Source organism: Strongylocentrotus purpuratus, unplaced genomic scaffold (genome assembly GCF_000002235.5).
Source record: "Strongylocentrotus purpuratus isolate Spur 01 unplaced genomic scaffold, Spur_5.0 spur5_scaffold_1, whole genome shotgun sequence".
Taxonomy (NCBI): domain Eukaryota; kingdom Metazoa; phylum Echinodermata; class Echinoidea; order Camarodonta; family Strongylocentrotidae; genus Strongylocentrotus; species Strongylocentrotus purpuratus.
Window position 1 is genome coordinate 24,304,686 of NW_022145594.1, and position 21,625 is coordinate 24,326,310.

General features: G+C 36.4%; 1 protein-coding gene and 1 long non-coding RNA gene across 2 annotated transcripts; both read right to left on the reverse strand.

The window, feature by feature from the left end:
• Positions 1–4,339: 4,339 nt before the first annotated feature.
• LOC105436687 (C-type lectin lectoxin-Phi1-like) lies at positions 4,340–7,232 on the reverse strand. The gene is made up of 4 exons (XM_011662508.1): positions 7,079–7,232; positions 6,308–6,454; positions 4,856–5,041; positions 4,340–4,383 (listed from the first exon to the last, which is right to left on the reverse strand). Exons 1-4 carry the CDS (start codon positions 7,230–7,232, stop codon positions 4,340–4,342), a joined length of 531 nt encoding a protein of 176 aa, XP_011660810.1.
• Positions 7,233–18,852: 11,620 nt separating this feature from the next.
• LOC105436684 lies at positions 18,853–21,544 on the reverse strand. The gene is made up of 3 exons (XR_970324.2): positions 20,626–21,544; positions 19,898–19,954; positions 18,853–18,925 (listed from the first exon to the last, which is right to left on the reverse strand). It is a non-coding gene; the product is annotated as an uncharacterized LOC105436684 (long non-coding RNA).
• Positions 21,545–21,625: the final 81 nt, after the last annotated feature.

The following is a 21,625-nucleotide window of genomic DNA, read 5'->3' on the forward strand; positions in this document are numbered from 1 at the left end:
TAAAAAATACACATAGTTGGTAACATTGTCCACTTCAAAGGTTCTTTGGACATGTGGCGGCTTAAAGTAAAAGGAATGAACAAAGGATTAAAACATACAAATATATTGCGCGATTGTAAATAAAAGCCATTTCAGGCATCAACAAATAAATGTTGACAGCAAGTCACAACATCAGTCCCTACTAGCAGAGAGTCTCAAATAGTGCAATCACCTTGATTCGCTTCAGCTTTGTTAAAGGTGATCACTAATCAGTAGTTATAGCAGTGAGTACCGGGACGGCCATAGGTTTTGTACACAAATTTTTTCGTACTTATACTATTTCTAATTGACTCGTGTACATTAACTTTTCCTTGTTTCCTCTTTGCAAAATATAGGATGATTGGACTGTGAATTCGGTGAAATCTAGTGTGAATAGCACGTGATCAGTTATAAAAGTATAGGATGATTATTTATGTCACTTCAACTAAAAAATGGCAGGATCAAGATTTCTACCATGCTTTTACATTAATTTTGTTGACGAAACCAAAGGCGCTTCAAAGACGAATTCATAGTTCAATCATCCTATATTTTGCAAAGAGGAAACAAGGAAAAGCAGAGAAAAACTACTAGATAGATATTCAACGATAGAACAAGGTTTCAATCAAGTCTCTGGATTTTGCCTTCGTCATATACCATTGGTTGATTTTTCGCACATGACCAATTTTCATCATCTCCAAGTGAGAGCGATCTTTACAACATCGTTATTTGAGATTTAAATTCGACATCCGTGGACGAACAACTTACACGGTTTATACAGGAAAGCAATTAAATGCAAGAAGAATACGATCTAGTTAGTGAACTTTTTCATCTTCAAAATGATGACTTTATGGTGATAACACAAACTATGGACAATGAACTTGTGGTTCAAATAAGGACGTATGACAATATTTGGGAATCTCAAAGGTACAAATTAATTTGTACCATTTAACAAAGTCAACTCGATAGGTTAAATGCACGGTTAAACTAACTGATCAGGCTGAAGGAAAGAATGGAAAAGAAGAAGAAGTAAGTCACATTTGCTTTATAGCAACAGGAATAAAGACATAATTATCTACTCACATGTAATACCGTAAAATCTCTGTTACATAATTATTCTCGAAGTTTTCTTTTTTCTTCTCGGAGGAGGAGGAAGGTGTATACAGGGGAGATGCAATAGACTGGATGTTCTAAAAAAAATAATGATTGATCATGAAGCTGAGATGAATAATAGTTAATAATAGAATGTTAGACCATAAATAGAGAGTGGGTGCTCTAGAAAAGTTGGTGATGAAGCATAAAGCTGAATGATCCGTCAAATGCGTTGTGTATAATACGATACGGCGTTGTGGCGTTACATTGCGGTGTTACGGAATGTTACGGCGCTAAACTGCGGATTTACGGCGTTACATTACGGATTTACGACGTTATCTACGGCGTTACGTATCAAATAACAAAATATATCAAATGAAAAACTATAATTATACAGATTCAATTTCCTTTGAATCAAATCCGAGTTAAACATCAACGAGTCAACACGAACACTTTCGATATGTCCAAGCGTTACGCTTGTTCACTATGCGATAAGACCTATAGTCGCAAGTTCGACATGAAGAGGCACGCACAGAATGTACATCCTGATATGAAAGACCATGGGTACGAGACTGAAAATTCCAACGCTGGTGAAGAAACTAGTGAAGATGATTACTCCGAACCACCCTCTAAAAAGCAAAGAGTTGTAGAATCTAGCGATGAATCTGAAACAAGTGATTCAGAAAGTGAAGGAGAGGATGAATCGTCAAAGTCAGAGACACCTGACATGAAAGAACCTGAGGACAACCCTGCTTATCAAGAATGGTTAGAACAGGTCATGGCAAACACCGAGGACCTCAGGGACGAAAAATATCAAAAATATATCTCCGATGGTATGGATGAAGAAGAAGCTAAAGAAAAGGCTCACGTGAAAGTTCTATGGGCTGTCAAACGCAGCTTTTTCGATCTTTACTCCAACTTCTTGCAGCAGAATGTGTACCTTGGAAGCGCTGACATCAATGATGAAATTATGTCTGATCTCACGGAAAAAGTAGAAAATGGCATGAATCTTTGGAAAGCCGTGAAAAGAGTCTTAGCAAGACACGGTGCACAATTCGAGGGGTTATTCCAGTATCAGGATGAGAATGACGATGATAGTGAAGAAGAGACGGAGACGGAGGGTGCAGATGGAAGCGACAACTAAGGCTTGACATCACCCTGAAAAAGAACACTTCGTAGACAACCCTAATAATAGATGACAAATTTACTCTATTTCAACATGTTGTACATCAATCAACCTTTCTGAGAAAAAAAAACACTTTCTGTTGTGTTTTATGTTTTAAAGATATTTATTTATAAACACTAATTGTTTGTTGTACAATTGTGTTAACAGTTTTTACATATTCACGATAAAGTAATACAATAATCTGACTTGGGTTCTATTTCTCTAGTTAAAAATGTTTTGTATATTTTATCTCTGTTCCCTAGTAACATGACTAAATAGCAATTCTTATCTTTGTATTCAAATCTGGTTTTGCATAAAGTTGTCCACATTGAAACGGAAAAAAATATAGTAAAATAAAGTAAAATATAATTATGTACTACATAGTGTTTTATTTCATGGATGTGTGTATTCTACGTCACAATAGTCGTACAACATACAAAGTATGTCCAGAATGAATAGAGTCGAGATGTTGAAAGTATGAAATAGAGTCGAGATGGTGAAAGTATGAAATAGAGTCGAGATGTTGAAAGTATGGAAATAGAGTCGAGATGGTGAAAGTATGGAAATAGAGTCGAGATTAATGAAAGTATGGAATAAAGTCGAGATCGGAACGTGTGAAATAGAGTCGAAATGGTGAAAGTGTGAAATAGAGTCGAGATGTTGAAAGTATGGAAATAGAGTCGAGATTGAAATAGAGTCGAGATGGTGAAAGTATGAAATAGAGTTACGGAGTTAATAATAGAGTGTTAAACCTCAACAAGAGAGTGGGTGCTCTAGAAAACTTGGTGATTTAGCATAGAGATGAATGATCCGTCAAATGCGTTGTGGATATAACGATACGGCGTTACGGCGTTATATACGGCGTTACGGCATGTTACGACGCTAAACTACGGATTTACGGCGTGTATGTTTGCTGTACAATTGTGTTAACTTTTTGTTTACCGATGAAAAAATACAATAATGTGACTTGGGTTCTATTTCTCTAGTTAAAAATGTTTGGTATATTTTATCTCTGTTCTCTGGTAACATGACTAAATTGCAATTGTTATCTGTGTATTCAAATCTGTTTTGATGATGTTTTGAGAGAGTCCAAACATAGCCCTGAACTATAAGTATCAAAGTGTTGTGTGAAAGTCCAAAGAACTCGACGGAACGAACAGGGCGGAATAAAACGAGCTTCATTTGTCGAAAGGCTGTTGAGAGGTTCATAAACTCAATACACGATCAATAAGAAACGACGGTTCTATTGTTGAAAAGAGGTAATTCAAATACAAAAGAAACTAGACCTATACAAAGTCAATACCTTTTATACACATAGACTGCAATACACTTCCCCGTGTTGCCGAATACACGTTCCTTTATTTAGTTGATCGAACAATAGATATTGATCCAACCTACAACGGCGTTGTAAACGTTCCTTAGAAAGTAAAACACAAATTATCCCGGTAGAAAGAAAGTAAAAAAGTCAAAATTACACAGACACTCGTGTTAAAAGTCAGTTCCACAAATAAAATACCTATCCACTATTCAAAAAGTCAATAATTCCTAAAGATCTTTAAGTAAAATTCAAAATGTCAAAATTCACGTAGAAACACGTGTTGTAATTCACTTTTTGCTTGAAAAAAAACTAAGTCCAACAGAGAAAGTCACTAAGTAAAATTCATAAAGTCACAATCCCATTGACACGGGTGTTATAAGTCAGTTTTTATCGAAAAAATTTACAAGTCCAAAATGACAAATCCCTAATTAAATTCAAAAAGTCAGGACCTCGTCAAAACCCCATAGACACGCGTGTTATAAGTCCGTTTTTTCTCGAAAATAGACCATGTCAAAGTTAATGTACACGAGTCAATTAGAAATAGTATAAGTACGAAAAAATTCGTGTACAAAACCTATGGCCGTCCCGGTACTCACTGCTATAACTACTCTAATCTATTCAAATAACTTAGCGCAACTGTTTTTCTAACACACATATAACATAAGAAATATGTGCAGCAACCATATCATTGTGTTGTGATATACATATATCTGCGAAAGGCGAAAGTTGTTACGTTTTTGAGCTAGTTATCACAGATACATATAAAATTTAATTGACCAGAACTGATTCTCACCTGTCATAATAAAAAAAAAAACAGAATCTTAAGAAGCATGTATCGCCCGGTAAATAAAGTTTCAGTCATAGCTTTAGGTATATATATATATATTTTGACAACACGCCTACTCATTTTACATCTATCACAAATATATGAAGATTTTTAGAAATTAATCACAAAGACTTTCAAGAAATAAGGGCACTTGTTTTAGGTTGTATATACATCTACTATGGAAATCATGGTCGAATTACGTAATAATGTAACTGTTATGTTTGCACATTTTAATCATAGGTCCTACAGTAGGGTAGGCCTAAAGATAGAGTTTTTTTTATTTTTTTTATCTAACCTGCTGAATAAAATTTGTTTAGAACCATATGCAATTTCGATTCTATTCTGAACTTGTGTTTACAAGTGTTATCCTTGGAACGGGTTTTCACCCGTCCTTCCTTCATTTTTGTCGATAATAAGAACGACTCGTCACAAAGCCTACCTTCACATACGGGTCTTTCTGTATCCCATCTGCCGTTCAGCATGCACGTAGCGGATGTACTACCTTTGACCTCGTATCCCAGGTCACACTGGTACTCTATGGTCGCTCCATCTAGAAAGGTGGAGGTGTCAGAAGGAGTCCTGGATCCGTGAAGAGGCTCCCCAGGATCCCCACAAGACGGCAATCCTATAGGAGAGTAAGTGGATACCGTAACGTAAATGTGGGTCCCTATTAAAGCTTTTTTTTTGGATTTGATGTGGTAGACTAAATCAAACACAAACATAAACAAACATGAAAGACTGCTGCGTCTTTAATACAAACTTTATAATAAATCTCAACTGTTTGCCCCCCAAAAAACGCGAAGCGTATTACTCTTACGTCATCATAAATAAACACCACTTGATATATTTTCTGATTTACCTCAGTAAATTGAAATCCACTTTTAACCCAACCACTATCTCTCTTTCTGATCATTTAAAGTTGTATAATTCCATTCTCATGTTTCTGAAGGCCGTGCTTGTATTCATTATTCATATATTATTCAATTTATAATAATAGTAATAATGACGTGGAGGTGCACTTTGAACCACAAGGTATGGGGTTCGAATACCTGCCATAGCACAAAATTCTTTTGCGAAGACATTAACATACATTTGCTACACTCGACCAAGGAGTGGTGAGTTAGTACCTCTTTGGATTTATGATCGCTATTGTTGCCTGAGCTAAGCAAAGGTGATAATATCGAAAGTCCTTTGGATGGCATGATGTCAATGACTTTGTAATTATTTTGTTATTACTTTTTAAAGAAACCCATTAAACCCGTGTAGCTTGTCAACTTAAATATGACAGAGATAGATAGATAAATATAAAAAAACATAAATGAATGTGTAAGTGAACAGATTTATAAAGGAATAATAACTTTAAAGGTTTGAAATTCTTATCACAAAAATTATATATGCTAAGGATTTATAATCGCCAAACAAAATTATCGAAGTTGCGTTTACTAACTATTCCAAAGGTTACCCTATCGTAATAGGTCATGACATTCAAATAAATCAAATTAATCCGAGATCGTTTTTCAAAGAACTCATAATTCTTTATGGGAATTTGGTGTACAATTCTGATGATATGAAATGGTTTATTATCACTAAAACTGAGGGGGATTGAAAGCATTAAGTTGCGGTTTATATCGGAATAGAAAAAAATCCGATTTCATCTTCGAAATTATGATCTACATTTAATTTCTGACTCAATAATGCTTCGAGAATTTAATTGGAGGAAGGAAAAGAACATGAAATCTTTACTGTTGTAAATGACACGGGCCATTTTGGTAAAGCAAATGCTCTTATCTTCATTGTCGTGATTGTACCGCCACTAAACAGTCCAAATTGTTAATATTTAGACACAGTTTCGTATGGTTTCTGTATTAAATAATACAAGTAATTTTGTTACCAAACTGGCAGACATAGCGCCTAGCACTGCCACAGTTCTCGTCATTCCATTTTAAATCGGTAGAGTTGGAAAGTTCAACGCAATCTTCTTTTTGCTCGAAGTCGTTCGGTTCATCAATTGCCCACTGGGTAGTTGAAATTCTTGTGTCTGTAGAAAAATATAAAATACCATAGTAAAACCCAAGGTTGATGACATGCTCACTGAAATGATCTGCAATTCATTCCCTATGTACTTTTTACCTGCCCCCTCCCTCTCTCAATCATAACACTGAAACAAAAATATTTTGTCATTGTTTTGGAAGAAGTTGGATGACATTTTTTTAAAGAATTTAATCGAACGATTACTTATTTATTAGACACAGTTATGGGCAAATTATCCCGATTTGCTATGGTTCAGGTGATCACAAAAAAGAGGGGCTTCCCAGATGGTTTGCTAGTAACTTATTTACTACTTTCCATCCCACAAGTCTAGTGAATTCAACATCCTATTTTTACAGATGGTTAGGTAGCAGTAAAGTCTTTTTTTTCACTCGGTTGGTCCAAAATAACCTACGGTGGTATGTCCGAAACTATTTCTACATCTACAAAATTCTATTTATCAGAAAATTTTGTGTGAGAACTTAAAATGAGCACTCACACACAGACATAAGACACACACACAAACACAAACGCAAAGTTTCGTACAGAGTTTTTCAATCAGAGCAATTAAATGCAATATTTTTTTTGTGTGTGTATGATATGGTGCTTGATTCAATTCAGAACTTCTACTCACTGTCTATCCAGAACCATGATCGTGGCTCTTCCGGACCATTCACATGTCCGCCTATCCACCACTGCTTGTTGGTATCTCCGTAAACTGTCTTCACCTCGTCGGATATAAAATCTTGGGCGCTCCTATCAAGGATTTCAGCCAGGTGTCCACCCATTTCTGCACAATAAGTCCTCCCATCACCCCATGAAAAGCTGTCATCAAAGAATTGGTAACAGTCTCCACGGTACAGCACCCGGTGGATGTGTGTATCCAAATACTTCCCGGAGCATGCTGAACTATCTATGTATAGAAACGATGAGTGAACACAAATTTTATAGGGTTATTGGGAAGACAGAAAGATAATATATATATATATATATATCCTGATGCTTTTTTCATCTGAACATGTGTGACAAAGTTTTCGAAAAGTCATCTCAGGGTAATTGAAATACCATTTTGTAAAAGCTATACAATGCACGTTCAGATTATGTGATACGTCATCGAAATGTTCGCACATATCTCAAAAGTGATACTCGGGGTTATATTAATGGCCTTCTATCTCATTCACATGCATATAAATAGGAAAGTGACGAATGAGATGAAACTCTTCTTATCAGAATAATTGACAATATTCTCGGTAGGCCATTTTAGAATATAGTAAAAAAAAAAAAAGAGTTATTAAAGGTAAAGACCAGTATTGGAAACGCCCCAATTTCAAAAAATGAAATGGAAGCTCTCATTACCAATCATGTGAAAGAATGTTTTGACTAATAGATGACGATAAAAAATTTGCCGGAAAACCGCCTACTAATTCATATATTTGGTAAATTTGTTTCTCTCATGGTCTGTGAGAGATATAGGGTAGTCCCATATACATCTTTCTGTGTATAGTGCTGGTAACTTTACAAAGAATGGGCCAAATTTCTTATCATTTTGATGATTCCAGAACCTTGCAGATGCTAGATGCTAGATGATCAACCTTTTCTGATCGATTCCACAACGTTTCTTTCCCAATGCAATCGCATGACCATAACTGGTCTTTACCTTTAACATATATTATATTTTAGTATCGTATTAAGAACTCAAAAAGTCAATGCAAAATGAATTCTCAACAAGTCAGATACGAATAGTTAGGACTTTACTTCTTTCTATTTGAGTGCCTGGCGAAAGAGGCCCATGTGTCTTGTGTCGGTACTGCCCGAATCAACGACATCATTTATAAGGAATACGAAATTAAAACATTTCTTTCTATGTTGGGTATGACTCACTAAATTGACATATGAATCCGTTAAAGCTTTCACAGTCTTTATCATTCCAATCATTCTGTTGTATTTTTTGTCTGATTTCTATACAGCCCTCATCGCTATTGGTATTGCTTGGCTCACCCTCGTTCCAAAACAGTCGAGTTATGTTTCTCCCGTCTGTACAATAAAAAAAAATCAAAAAAATCTGAAACAACAAATTGATAAAACAAACAAACACAAAAATATCAGACAAAAGCCGCACTGCAATCGAAAATTAACGATTTTTTTCTTCTTCTAGTTTTAAATCATCATGTGTGTTAAACCAATGAAAAAAAGTAAATGATATAAAATCTCTTGATATCTGTATTGAGTAGGTCCGACACCTGAATAAGGGTTTGAGAGATTAGTTCAACATTCTCCCCCTCATAATGCCAATACAGATTGTCTAAACCAAAAAAGTATATATTATGTAAATGCAATTTGTTCCCAAATTCCTTAATATAGAACCGTGTGTGAATCATCTTTCGGTTGATGAACATAAGATTTGGACTAATATCATCATCTTTAACACTTTTGAAAAATCAACATACAGCATTTATTTAATAGCCCTCTGGAATTAATTTTGGAATGGGCGAACATTACAATAAAATGATAAAATGATATGGATATGGTTTCTATGGGGTATTTAGAATAATAGCAATAAAGTTGGACTTTTAAAGCGCAATATTGACTTGGAAGTTTCTTTATGCCTTTAAAATCTACACGTAAAACAAAATGCATTTTGGGGGGCTTTCATTGTCTACATGCAATACGCGTTTGAGATTTCCCTTGAATTGATCTCTCGAAATTTCTTTTACAATTAAGCTTTTAAGGGTCCATGACATCGAAATACAAGTGTATTCGTGTTGATGTGCAGTTCTGCATACACCTCATATTTTGATATGTAAATTTCTGAATTTGTTTCATAGATTTTTAAATATTTTTTGAAATATTTGTTTTTCAAACTTGCTAAGCTCCACCCCAAAAATCTCCAGATCTCATTCCCCTTGTCACAGTGACATCATCTGTCAGTCATTGAGAAAGTGGCATGTAACTTTGCCAAAGTTGACCACCTGTTACAATACCACAAACAATAGCAACGTATAAGTTGCTATGTTATAAATGTCAGACTAAACTAATATTCTAGAATAGACAATGGTATGTAATTTCCCCCAGCTTAGCACACGTTCATAATAGAATTGCATGCTTCCACACATATGTACAATACGTCATCATTGCCTTTGTCTTCCTGGTGATGCTACAGCATGTCTGACATAGCAACCTGTATGCTTCTATTGTATTACGGGGAATATTAAGGGGAATGAGATCTGGAGGTTTTTGGGGTGGAGCTTAGCAAGTTTGAAAAACAAATATTTCAAAAAATATTAAAAAATCTATGAAACAAATTCAGAAGTTTACATATCAAAATATGAAATATATGCAGGACTGCACACCAACAGGAATACACTTGTATTTCGATGTCATGGGCCCTTAAATGATTATTCGAATTACCAAAATATTCTTGTGATAAAAGGTAAGGAATATATAATTACCACTACTCCACTTCCAATGTCGGCCTGCCTTTCCACCGACCCAGAGTCCTTCATTGATCACTAAATTGTCTCTGAGAAAATATTGGGTTTTATCATCTTTTACAAGAGCTAGAAAGCCTCCCTTTCCCTTGCAGTTCTTCCTGGCCTCGTCCCTCATCATTTCCTCGGCAGATACATTAAAGCATGACTTTCGTTCCGGAAAAGATATTTGACCATCCAGGCACTGGACTTTAAAAGTAAAATCGGATACCAAACTAACAAACAAACAAACAAAGCAGAAAATAAAAATATCATATTTCTGTTCCACCATCGTACAGTACATGAAAATTGCGCCTGATCTTTAACTCATGCCATAGGACCATTTAAAATCATCTTTCAAAGTACGGGTCAGTTGATATTTCGTCCCATATCTGGGAAAGCGAAAGAAGAGAAAAGCGGTGAAATGTTTTTTTTCTTCTCCATTCTATAAACCAAGAGATTCCGAAAGTATAGATATGTTACTCTGGTTAAAAGTATCGATATATTTTATAAGGCTTACTCCCATGAAAAAGAATTGCCAATGACACATTTCCTTGATCAGAGCAGGATACATTGACATTGACATTCCCTCTTAAATGTTGAATACTTTGCAAGTAGGGCGATGGCAAAGAAAATTACAATATTCTATTTCCAATCCTAACAGTGCCCCATTTTTTGTGTTATATCCTACATTAAAATTGGCAATATGCTTTGCCAGAGGACTGTATTGCCTATGCTGGACTCAAACAGTGGGTCATACGATACTACCCGATGACTTTTCCAATATCATGACTATACCACTACAAACAGTTTGTTCTATTCAAAGTAATTTGTAGTAAAATTTTCTTCAATTTTTTATTAATTTGTTATATCACAAAAATAGTTTATACTGTCTAGTAAAACTTTTAAGAAAAGGAAGAAAGCGCAAATCCTAAAAAAGCATACGCTTGTTTTTGATAGACCTGATAAGATAATACACTATAAATATATTGTATTACAACGAGAGTGAATGAAATACGAAGAAAGGCGAAGGAAAGGAAAGAAATGGAAAAGGGTTGAAGAGTAAAGAGGCTAGACAATTACTGCCACAAATGATTAAACTACTAGGGTATAACTGAGCTGTTATGTATATCGAAATGTGAGATATTGTAGTAAATATAAACGCTTACTTTTACAAAACGGTTCCATATAGGTCCATGTTCCATTTGACAGACAAGTGCTGGTTGTCTCTGTGTTGTTTAAGTTATAGCCCGTATCGCAGGTATATTGGATCGCATCACCAGGTGTGTAGTAGTTCCCCAGAGTCCTATTCACTACCAGACCATTCGCTGGGATAGGAGGACTGGAACACGTCATTACTGCATTTCGAAGATAAAATTACGGTTTATATTTTTCATACAAAGTACTTGAAACAGGGGGAACATAGTCAATTTTCACTTTAGAGGGGTTGAACGATTTAGAACTTTTTTAAGATGAATGTTAAAATGATTAGCACTGGCGTATTTCTAGGAAGATGGACAAGTTTAGGCTACAGTTTATTTAGTCCATTTTCTTGTTGGTCACAAATTATAGAGCTCTTTATTCATAACAAATCTGCCATTACGTAACAAATTTATATGAATCAAAATATCAAATGTACCCTGTCATAAAATGACATAAACAAATTTCATATAGGCGGAAATAATTTTGTTTTTCATTCAGTCATAACAATCATAGAAAAATGTTTATATATGTTTGGATAGTTTTCAGGACAGAACTGTGAGGTCGACATTTGGCGCTTTATACTAGACGAAATTCTAAGCCCGGACTGAAAATAGTGCGGAAGGGCGGATCAAGCATTTAGAAAAATATGGAGGACAAATTTGATAAAATTTGTGACAAGCAAAACAAAATGATCATATTTCTTGTTTTTTTCCTCCAAAATTCACTGATAGCAAGAACAAGAGAGAAAGAAAGCAAAGGCATCACTTCGAAGAGGGGAGGGCGGCAGAGTTTTGGAGTTGTGCTCTTTATGCATGTCGAATGGTTAACGCAATGAAGGGGGAGGCAGGCTGCAGGTCTAATGTGTCTCTTTGAATTCTCCACGGGTTTTACGAATACCAGTTATTGTTACGAAACTTTACCTGAGCAATTAGGCTTGTCACCCAGCCACTCTCCATTTATTCCGCAAACCCAAACGACGGCGTCAGCATCACCTTCCATAGTGAATCCGTCACTGCATGTCCATGTTAGGTACGTATTGGCAGGAAAAGAGTCTTCGGTTTCCAGTTGTTGGTCTTGGGTACAGTTGGAACAGGGAGGGTCCGGGGAAACGCAGGCCGCTTTTGCATCATCTATTTGAAAAGTACAACAATGAGTGACTACAAAAACGATCTTTGTGATTTTTAGAGGAAGGCGAACATCATGACGACCAAAGTAGCATGCATATACAATTTTTTTTTTGTCTTTCTCCGCTCCATAAGTAATTGTATGTTTGTCACAAGTAGTTATTAAAAAAATTGTTTAAGGGTTGTACTAAAGGAATTTAATACAAAAATTATGTATGATCTATTTCTTAAGACATAACAGGTACTGCAAATGGTGTGATGGATTCCACAGTTTATCACTATTTTGTTTCATTCATTCTTATTAGAGGGGAAAGTACCCTCCTATTTAGTTAAGTGTGTGATAATTGCAACGTAGATGAATGATAATAACTTAAACATACATTGGAAATATACATATTAAAACAAATGTTTAAGATAAGACATGCAACAAATTAATCTGCACGTGGTTCGTCTTTAATAGTTACTCTGGCCATTTTTCTACTTTTTACATCTATTCAGTTACTCTAACATTTAGAATGAGTTCAGAAAATAAATAAATAGTTTAGATCTATCTTACAAAATGAAAGCCGTATATAATTTCTTAACGAATCTAAAATTATTATTATTAGTAGTAGTATTACTACGGCACCGATTACTTTTATTATTAGTAGTAGTAGCAAAAGTAGTATGTAATAGTATTAATAGTAATGTATACCTACCAAAACTCCGTCCGATGGTTATGAGCACAACGATAAGCCACTTGTAATTGTCCATATTGTTATCATCCGGAACAATTCGTGAAAAAGCAACTAGCATAAGCCTACACAAAAGTTGCCAGGCAAATCAGATCTCTTCAAAGTAGCACACAATCGTTTTATAGCGGAATAAAACTGACAAATGATGATACGGCATAATCCGTTTATGCCTTAACAAATGAGGACATTGCTCATTGCGATCTTTCAAACCTAGTCCTTCTGAAAGCTTCACATCGATTCAAACATCATCTATTTCAAGAGCATCGTAATATCATACAGGGCAGACCTGTTAGCAACCAAAACCTAAATCCATTTCTTTCGGAAAAATGTGTCCAAATTTTTACTAATGGGCAAGACGGAACCGAGAGGATTTATTCAAGAGTCCAATGTTTAATCGCCCTGTTCTTGTTTTACATATTGACTTTACACGCAAGATTATGATATTGTTTACAAGGGACTGTATTGATTAAGGTCAGTCTGAGTATGTTTACTTAGTCATTAGAGCGTCTTTGAGTGTTCAAGTATTTCAAAGATGCGGTAACTTAATATCATATGAGCTGCCGAAATTGTCTGTTTCAAGCTCCACCACACCTTACCTACAAATTAAGCCCATGTCATAATTACCTAACTACCGTAAAAGTACACTACCAGTACAACCATCACCACCAATTCCACCACTACCACAAAACCACCACAGTCACATCCATCATCACCTGAATCAACATGTTTATATAATTTTGAAGACTTGATGAACAATAAATTATTCATTTAAATTACATGAAGCCATTTTCTGTTTAAAATCATTTAAAATGCACATGCTCCTCCATTGCAGTTAGTCACATCACCACAACCACCAACACTACCAGTACCACCACAACTGCCACGATCATGGTTATGTAAGACTTGATCTCTGACAGATTTGTCCAGTCAGAACCTTTGGACTGTCCAGGTTAATAAGCATTACGAAAAGGGGATTTCCAAAGCCTGTCCAAGCTTTTTCTTCTTCAAATATCCCTTTCTGAAAATCACATGCAACAAAATGCAACTTTGCCGTTGGATAGTTGAAGAGTGACGGTTAAATTGCATTTAAAAAGAATTCATGTTTTTAGTTATATTTTTATCCTTTTGTCTGTTACGTTTCTCAATCAATTGAATTATTTTTATCAAGTTTTTTCCTCACACTTCTGTTTTTATGTTCAAACCTTTCTTAACCAGCAAGATCGCAAAGTCTATCGAAAAATGAACCTGAGACAATTTAATATCACTCTACATTCCTATTGAAATGTGCGGACATTGAAATTATGCATCTCGTAATCCGAAAATGAATTCTCTAGGATTTCCATCTACAATTAAAGGTGTTGAAATTGCCCTCAAGTTGGATTATTCTAGATTCCCTGTGTTCATGTTATGCATACCCACTTGAATACAAACATTCCCACAGCTAATAAGCGTCCATATCCTAAATATATGGGAGCGCTGTGGAATATTGACGGAGGCTCTTGGTCCTGATTATCGTAAAATAGGTCGTAGGTTGACTGATTGTTTGATTGATTTTTATTCGCCAAGCTTACAACTTACAACAAATATACAAGAATAAAAGATCAAAATTAAGTCAGGGTAAACAGGATAACCCACGAAAGTTCGAGTGCATATATCCAGTTCATTATTGTAGGTGGCTTAATTCGCCATAATTGCAAAAAGAGGTTATTTGTTTTTGTCCTCAGAGCTTTGAATATGGGACAAGTGGGTTTAGAGCCATCAAACTGATTAAGTATTGCTATAATCATCTTAATTTATATCATCGCATGTATCTTTAGACATTTTCTCCCAATTCGAAAGAGGAAGAACGGGACACGCAGTTAATGAGGCAACAAGTTGTAGGGATGTGAGTAATTTATTCTTCTCCGTCTTTTCGTGTATCTTGGACTAAACACCACTTCTTTATCGGTGTAGGTAAACACGAGTTCTTTTCTGGTTCAACTTTTTATGATAATCGTACAGAAAGTTGATATTTGTATACATATAGGTCATAAACACAAACGATATATAAATATAATTACATCTCATAAGATCTCTTCCTTCTTCACTTGAGGAAGACGACTTCCAAAAATTCGTGTACTTGATAAATAAAAAGTGGGGAATTGAAACCAAGACACTTGAAATAGTTTTTTGTTTCTTTAGACACACAACCATACCCACGGTCCTACATGTACACACATAGGCACGCACATTCACACATAAAAACACACACACACGCACACACGGACATACACCCCATACATACTAGGCTATATATATATATATATATATATGAATATTCAAACTTAGTTTGCAGATTTCTTGTTATTTGAAATCAACTAGGGTATCATGTGGAATAGATATTTGAAGACAAACAGAAAAGGCTCTTCGATTGTTTACCAAACGGTGTTTTGGTCACTAGTAGATTTAATCAGTAAACACATTAATCACCAACATCTGAAACCTCGTGTCACTTAAGCAAACACAACCTTTGACCACTAACAGTAGTTGAAAATGAGCTGATTGTTGTTCTCACAGAGAGAAACGCTCGAATATTTTAAAATTGGTTCCAGGAAATGTATTGCAGCTTTGCAAAAATATGGCACACGTCAATATACAATTTATGATTCACATGATTTATAATCTTTCGCGGTACAAAATAAAAGAGAAAACAAGCATGACACTTTATTCTCCAATAAAACTTTACCGTATAGAAAATTTAAAACCGAGGTTGAGTTCTAGTTGACAAAATATGAATCGTATACTTTCTCATTTTCATTCCTTTGTGAAATGGAATTACAGAAGTAATGACCAATAGTCGAATGGGTCTTGAAATGGTTCTGTATTTCAAATATGACTAAAATTAGTCAATAACTTACAGCGAGGTTTTAGTCAGTAGTTGAATACTTTAGATACTTCAAAAACCTTCCTATTCCTTACACAAAGAAACATTCAGAACAAATTCTAGACAGTGTCTTTCACAATGAAATTGCATGACCATTACTTAATATTATGAACAGTTGTGAAAACGCAGTCATCTTATGAAATTTCATTTGTGATACACATTTGTTAAAGTGATCTTGGCGCATGAATTGTAAATTGTTAACATATTCATTCTTTCGTTTATATCATAATATTATAGAGTGTATTTCCCTGTCACTATGTATAATTTATAAAGTCAGAGGAAGTGATATCGTGGTTCAGGGGATACGTCAACGGACAGTAGGTAACATGGCTCGCAGTCCGATTCGCACCGGGCAATAATGTCGTTTGGAAAAGACATTATTCTACGTTTGTCACTCTCCACCCAAGTAAAGTAATTGGGTGCGCGGTAGGTGGAAATTCCTTTAAGGCCCGCCTGTACTAGTTTGGCCAGGGGACGTTAGATCTCCTTGCAAGGTGACTGACAGGCGGTTATTCCATTAAATCAGCTCTCAATTAACATAAGAAAAAGGAGATAATGAGGGACCAACAGGCACCGATTAGGCATTGTTTGCTATATAGAGGGCGCAAGTAGCTATACGTAGTGAAGTGGGGCTTTAATACTTTAGGGCCTCATCACGGCGGCTCAGCTATAGCCTGGGTAATAACATGCTACTTAGTATCAAACGCAGTAGAGTACATCTTTATACTAGCTGCGCCAGATATATACTAGAAATATAAATATTGCTTTTTATTGTTATTTTATCATGAACTTATAATAATGTGTCTTGATTATCTGAAATGCAAATGAACTAATAAATGTCAATTAGCGAGTATGATTCTGTTTGATGAACCTAATGCGAAACTACCCTTCAGTATCAGCAATTTAAAAAATGTCTAACTGGAGGGTTCCAGGGTAAAGTATTGTCGTCCTTCAACATCCTCAACATTTCTATCGACTTGTTCTTTATCGTTTTCTTCTTTTATCTTGGCACACGGTTCCACACAAGTAGTTTGTAGATATGTTCCTGCAGGAGTGACACCGTTTGTCATATTTGAAATGTCTAGGTCTGTTGCATCTTTGTCTTCGGAAGTGTTGAGGCTAAAATAATACGGATTAGGAGACATTGGACAGTCTGCTGTTGGTTCAGATGAGGCTTCCTCTTGTGTGCCGTCATTCCGTAGGTTCGCCATTGGCATACCTGACTGTCCAATACTATTACAACTGACTTGACCTTTAGCGTCTCCTCTGACATGGGCTTGCAGATCGCGAACGTCGTTGTCGTCGACGTGTCTCGTTCTGTTGTCTCTGTAATGCTTCATAGCCATCTCTCTCGCCTGGAGATTTCCATTGGCTTGATGCAAATGCATCTGTTCTTCTGTCATAGTTGAAGGTTCGTAAAGGTTGTTAAACATCAAGGTGGTATCATCTACCTTATCGTATGTCGATGTTCGTCGTTCGTCACTTTGATCAAGCGAATGCGACTTTGAAGCGGTCTTATGAACAACGTCACTTCCGGAGGGCTGATAGAGGTCATTGAATATCATGTTAGGGTCATCAACTTTACTGTATGATGAGTCACCTTTGTTATTGTCCCTTAGAGCTGTGTTAGTGGAAGGTGTGGCGCCCTGGCTTGTCAATGGGTCAACAGCATTATTAGGGTTGATGTTCATGTTTTCAAGTTCTTCATAATCGTTCTCACCAAGACTACCCTGCTTGCGAAGGACTCCCATGTCTATGGATGGCCGCGGGGTATCCAAGGATTCATACAGATTGCTGTTCGTGTCTATTGAAGTCCGATGGTGAGCTTCAAAAGCAGATCGAAACTGATCAAAATCCGCACCCTCCCTACCACCCACGTCTCCTTCTGAAACATTCTGCCCTCTCCTCTGGTCAGAATTCCCCCAGCGTGAAAGAGGCGTGTAAGGTAACTGTTGAGTACTCCGAACTTCCCCAGTCCTTAGCGAAGCATAACCTTCGTCGTCGACAGCTACAAGTGCTGTGGTACTGCTGCCTGTATTTGAGCGCCCTCTAGGGCTACTTGATCCTGTAGCTGCTCTTGGACGTCCTGTTATGCCTTCGCCCAGAGCCATATAACGTGATTCGTCCGTTTCAACGGATTGCATGCTACCTAGGTCGAGTCCGATGTAGGAATCGTTGTTGTTCCCGACTGTGCCCCTGGTGTTCTTTGTAAAGCATATCCTATAATCGTTGCCAATGCAGTCGTAGGTTGGTGTGTCAATCGTCGATGTATCACGGGACTTCCTCAATTGTCTTCTTCTGTTGACAGAATGAACAATGCAAATATATAATAACATATGGATGATTCCGTATCTCTCTATCGACGACGAAGAACTAATACAAAATTAACATAACAAATGCCTTAACTACCTTAAACATAGCATAAAAAGGGCAAACTCTTCGATATCGTATGAAAAGAGCAAAATGAATATCCGTCCTTTTGAGAAATAGTAGCCAATATACAATTGCTTTCCCTTTTGCACTCATGAGCAAGAATGAACTAAAAGCCGATATCAGAGAATGCAAGCCTAAGTGACAATGCTATCGTTCAAGCCACTTACACCTATCCACAATTATTAGAGCACTAATACAAATGGAAATTAATGAATTTAGTCTCAAATGCGCAATGCTTGGACCTGGGATATTATATTATGTGAGATGATGTGGTGATGTAATATAATGTGATGGTTTGTGGTAATATAATGTGGTGTTACTGGTCTTAGCTGCTGCGTGTATACCCCATCTAAGATTAGGAACGTACACAGTTTCCAACTGTGTCATATCCATAAGCTGGCTCAGGGTTTATAATCTATGTACAGCTAAAACTGTGACTATTTTATAATACGGAACAGTATATTACTGTGTGGTAGATGATTCTGGTTATGAAATTATATAAAGGCATATTTCCTTACCTCCACACTATTATACAGATGGTAACTACAATGGCAATAATGACGATTGCAAAAATAGATCCAGTTGGTATCATGAAATCTGTAAATTGCAAAAGAAGAAAATGTCAATTTCATTAAATTAGTCCTTGCTTAGGCCGATCGATTATAATACCAGACAGTTTAAAAAGAAGCAAACACGTGTTTCTAAGTTTGCAATCAGCAATCCAATTGCTTAAGGTAAATATTATGTTAACGATTCAGCATAGGGCGCTAGCTCATCAAATGAGTTTCGACCCCGGAGCCTCTTGTCTACGAGACCACTGCCCAACCACGTAACTGATCTGAGCGTGTTTTGGGGGATTAATTAGTTTCTTTGACCATTTAATGAAATCCAACCAGTGACATCAAACCTATTAAAACAAAAACCGAAATAGCCTAGACATGGTTGTAGTACCTGAACTATCTACTTTGTGAAAGTTTGGTCCTTTTCATATTTTAGGATACCAATCCCTTCAGGTATTGAAAGTGGATATGATATTGAGAGTCGATATATATTTAAATACACCATTCAACACCTCCTTGCGTCGTTAGGTTTTCACTCATAATATATTCAATCAATAGTGCTCTGTCAGTTTATGACAGGTACAGTGGCCCAACAAAATTTTATATCAAGTGTCTCTCCAAGTTCCTCGGTCTTGAGCCATATATTAGAGTTTTTTAATGGAAATAGTAATACGACGTTTAGGTTTAGATTTGTTAACGAAAATAGAACCATCCCTGCACATGTATTTATATTTCTTTGAGCAGGAGAGCATCTAATAGAACAATACTGTACTTTTATTTTAGTCGACAAGCAAATCTGTTACTATAAGGTATATCAATGTTTCTCTTTTGCTTTCTGACAATCTGTAGCTCTTCCGTAATTATATCTAAATGATTTTTTTTTTAAACCAAATATCAGATGTACTTGTATTTGTACAAAATAAGGACTATGTTTTTATACATGTAGTTGGCCTCCAAAATTACTGAATTTAAATGCTTGGTGGAAGGTTTATGAAAACCTGTAGCTTACCCATCGTGTTAAGTCGTAAAGGAAGTTGTTCTGTAGTATTCGGCCAATTAATGTTTCCTGTTAATGAAATTGAAATGAAAAATGCAACCATTAAATTTCGAACATTTCATAACATTTCCAAATCTGTTTTGTCTCCACGACATAAAATTATTGAAGATAACTGAGCCTTCGTTAAGTCACAGAAATAGATTTAACGATTTAAGTAGGCCTATGCAAATATAAGCAATTCTTTCTCCAGCTTTTTCAAGAAAATTCTTTCTTCCTCACAGCAAACTGGCATATGCAAAATCGAATCATGACTATTATCACAATAGGTTACCCTTTTTTTTTGGGGGGGGGGGGAGAAATTTCACAAATTCGTACATATTATTAGATTTTATAAAATTTCAAATAAGAGGCCCACTTTGCTGTTCTCGGATGAAATGAATTGGTATTAGCTGTTCTCATGCTATACCTAATTCTTAAGACGTACTAATTCTCAACTGACAATTGTCCAATTTTAGGAGATTAGGCGAGTGGGAGAGTGTGAGAGATTCAGAGAGGGGGAGAGGGGGGGGGGGGGGGAGGGGGGGGGGGGGGGGGGGAGGAGATTGGCGGAAACTTGGTCGGGTAGGAGTGAGGGGGGATTGGATAATCATTAACATAAGCATTAAAAGAACAACTTAAAAAAGACATATTATTGGTCATTATCTTCTATGCTCCTGTGAAATTCTGCAGTTCTGAATTACCTTCAATAAAGCCAATCGTTGTGTTCGTTGGAGAGGGCGCTGTGGTTGACGGAATGTAAGGCTCCACTGGTCTCACCGCAGAAGTAGTTGAAGAAGAAGAAGATGATGATGGTGAAGGAGAGTAAGACGTGGATGAGGAGGAGGAGGAGGAGGAGAAGGAGGAGGAGGAAGAGAAGGAGGAAGAGAATGAGGAGGCGGATGAGGAGACGGAAGAAGACATTGATGTTTGTAGAGTTGTTGTGAGAGAAGCTGAAGTAATGTTGGTCTGGTGAGCCATCGACGTCTCAGGCGTAGGTGTAGTCGTAGTAGTAGTAGGAGTATGAGTAGTAGTAGTAGTGGTGAGGATTGTGGTAGGTCTTGTAGTAGTCGGAGCCGATATGACTTCTGGAGGAAAAATATAAATTAAATAATCTTAATTACCGACATATTCCAGAAAAGCCCAACGCAACCGTTAATATATTTACAAAAGTAGTTTTCACAAAACTGCCACTTTCATTGACAAATAAAGTACTGTGTCTCGTTTGACATCTCACTGTGTAATGTGTCCTTTTTTCTTGCCTTTTTTCTTATTTTGTCACTTTTCCACCCCCTATAACCTTGGGCACTTGTCCTCCAATAAACTAAAGAAAAATTAGAGAACATAAAAAACACTCCCAAAACATGAACAGGTTTAATAGAGAAAAGGGAAGGAAGCGTCAAAAGCTGTCGGAACCCTCCCGCATCCTCTTCCGATTTGGTGTTCTTTGTTGCATTAAACAGACACCATCAAACAGATACCCCCTCTCACGATGCCCCTGCCCCTCATTATTAGGACCCATTGCACCCTACTGCCCGTTCCAACCCATCCACCCTCTCTCTGCTAATTTAAATCACCATGTCACATTGTAAATTGTTTATGAATGGAAGCTTGTCGTCTCAAAAACAATTCAGAATTGAATTTTTGACTCGATATGTTTGTTGTATTAATTTCCCCCTGTTGCATGTATTGTAAGTATTTTTC

What these genes read in the sequence shown, in the direction of transcription:
- LOC105436687 (XM_011662508.1), bottom strand. Translation starts at nt 7,232, where the DNA reads ATGGGTGGACACCTGGCTGAAATCCTTGATAGGAGCGCCCAAGATTTT. An exon ending in ATCATGGTTCTGGATAGACA is followed by an intron (nt 6,455 to 7,078) that starts GTGAGTAGAAGT and finishes ATTTTTCTACAG; the next exon opens with ACACAAGAATTTCAACTACC. An exon ending in GCGCTATGTCTGCCAGTTTG is followed by an intron (nt 5,042 to 6,307) that starts GTAACAAAATTA and finishes ACTCTCCTATAG; the next exon opens with GATTGCCGTCTTGTGGGGAT.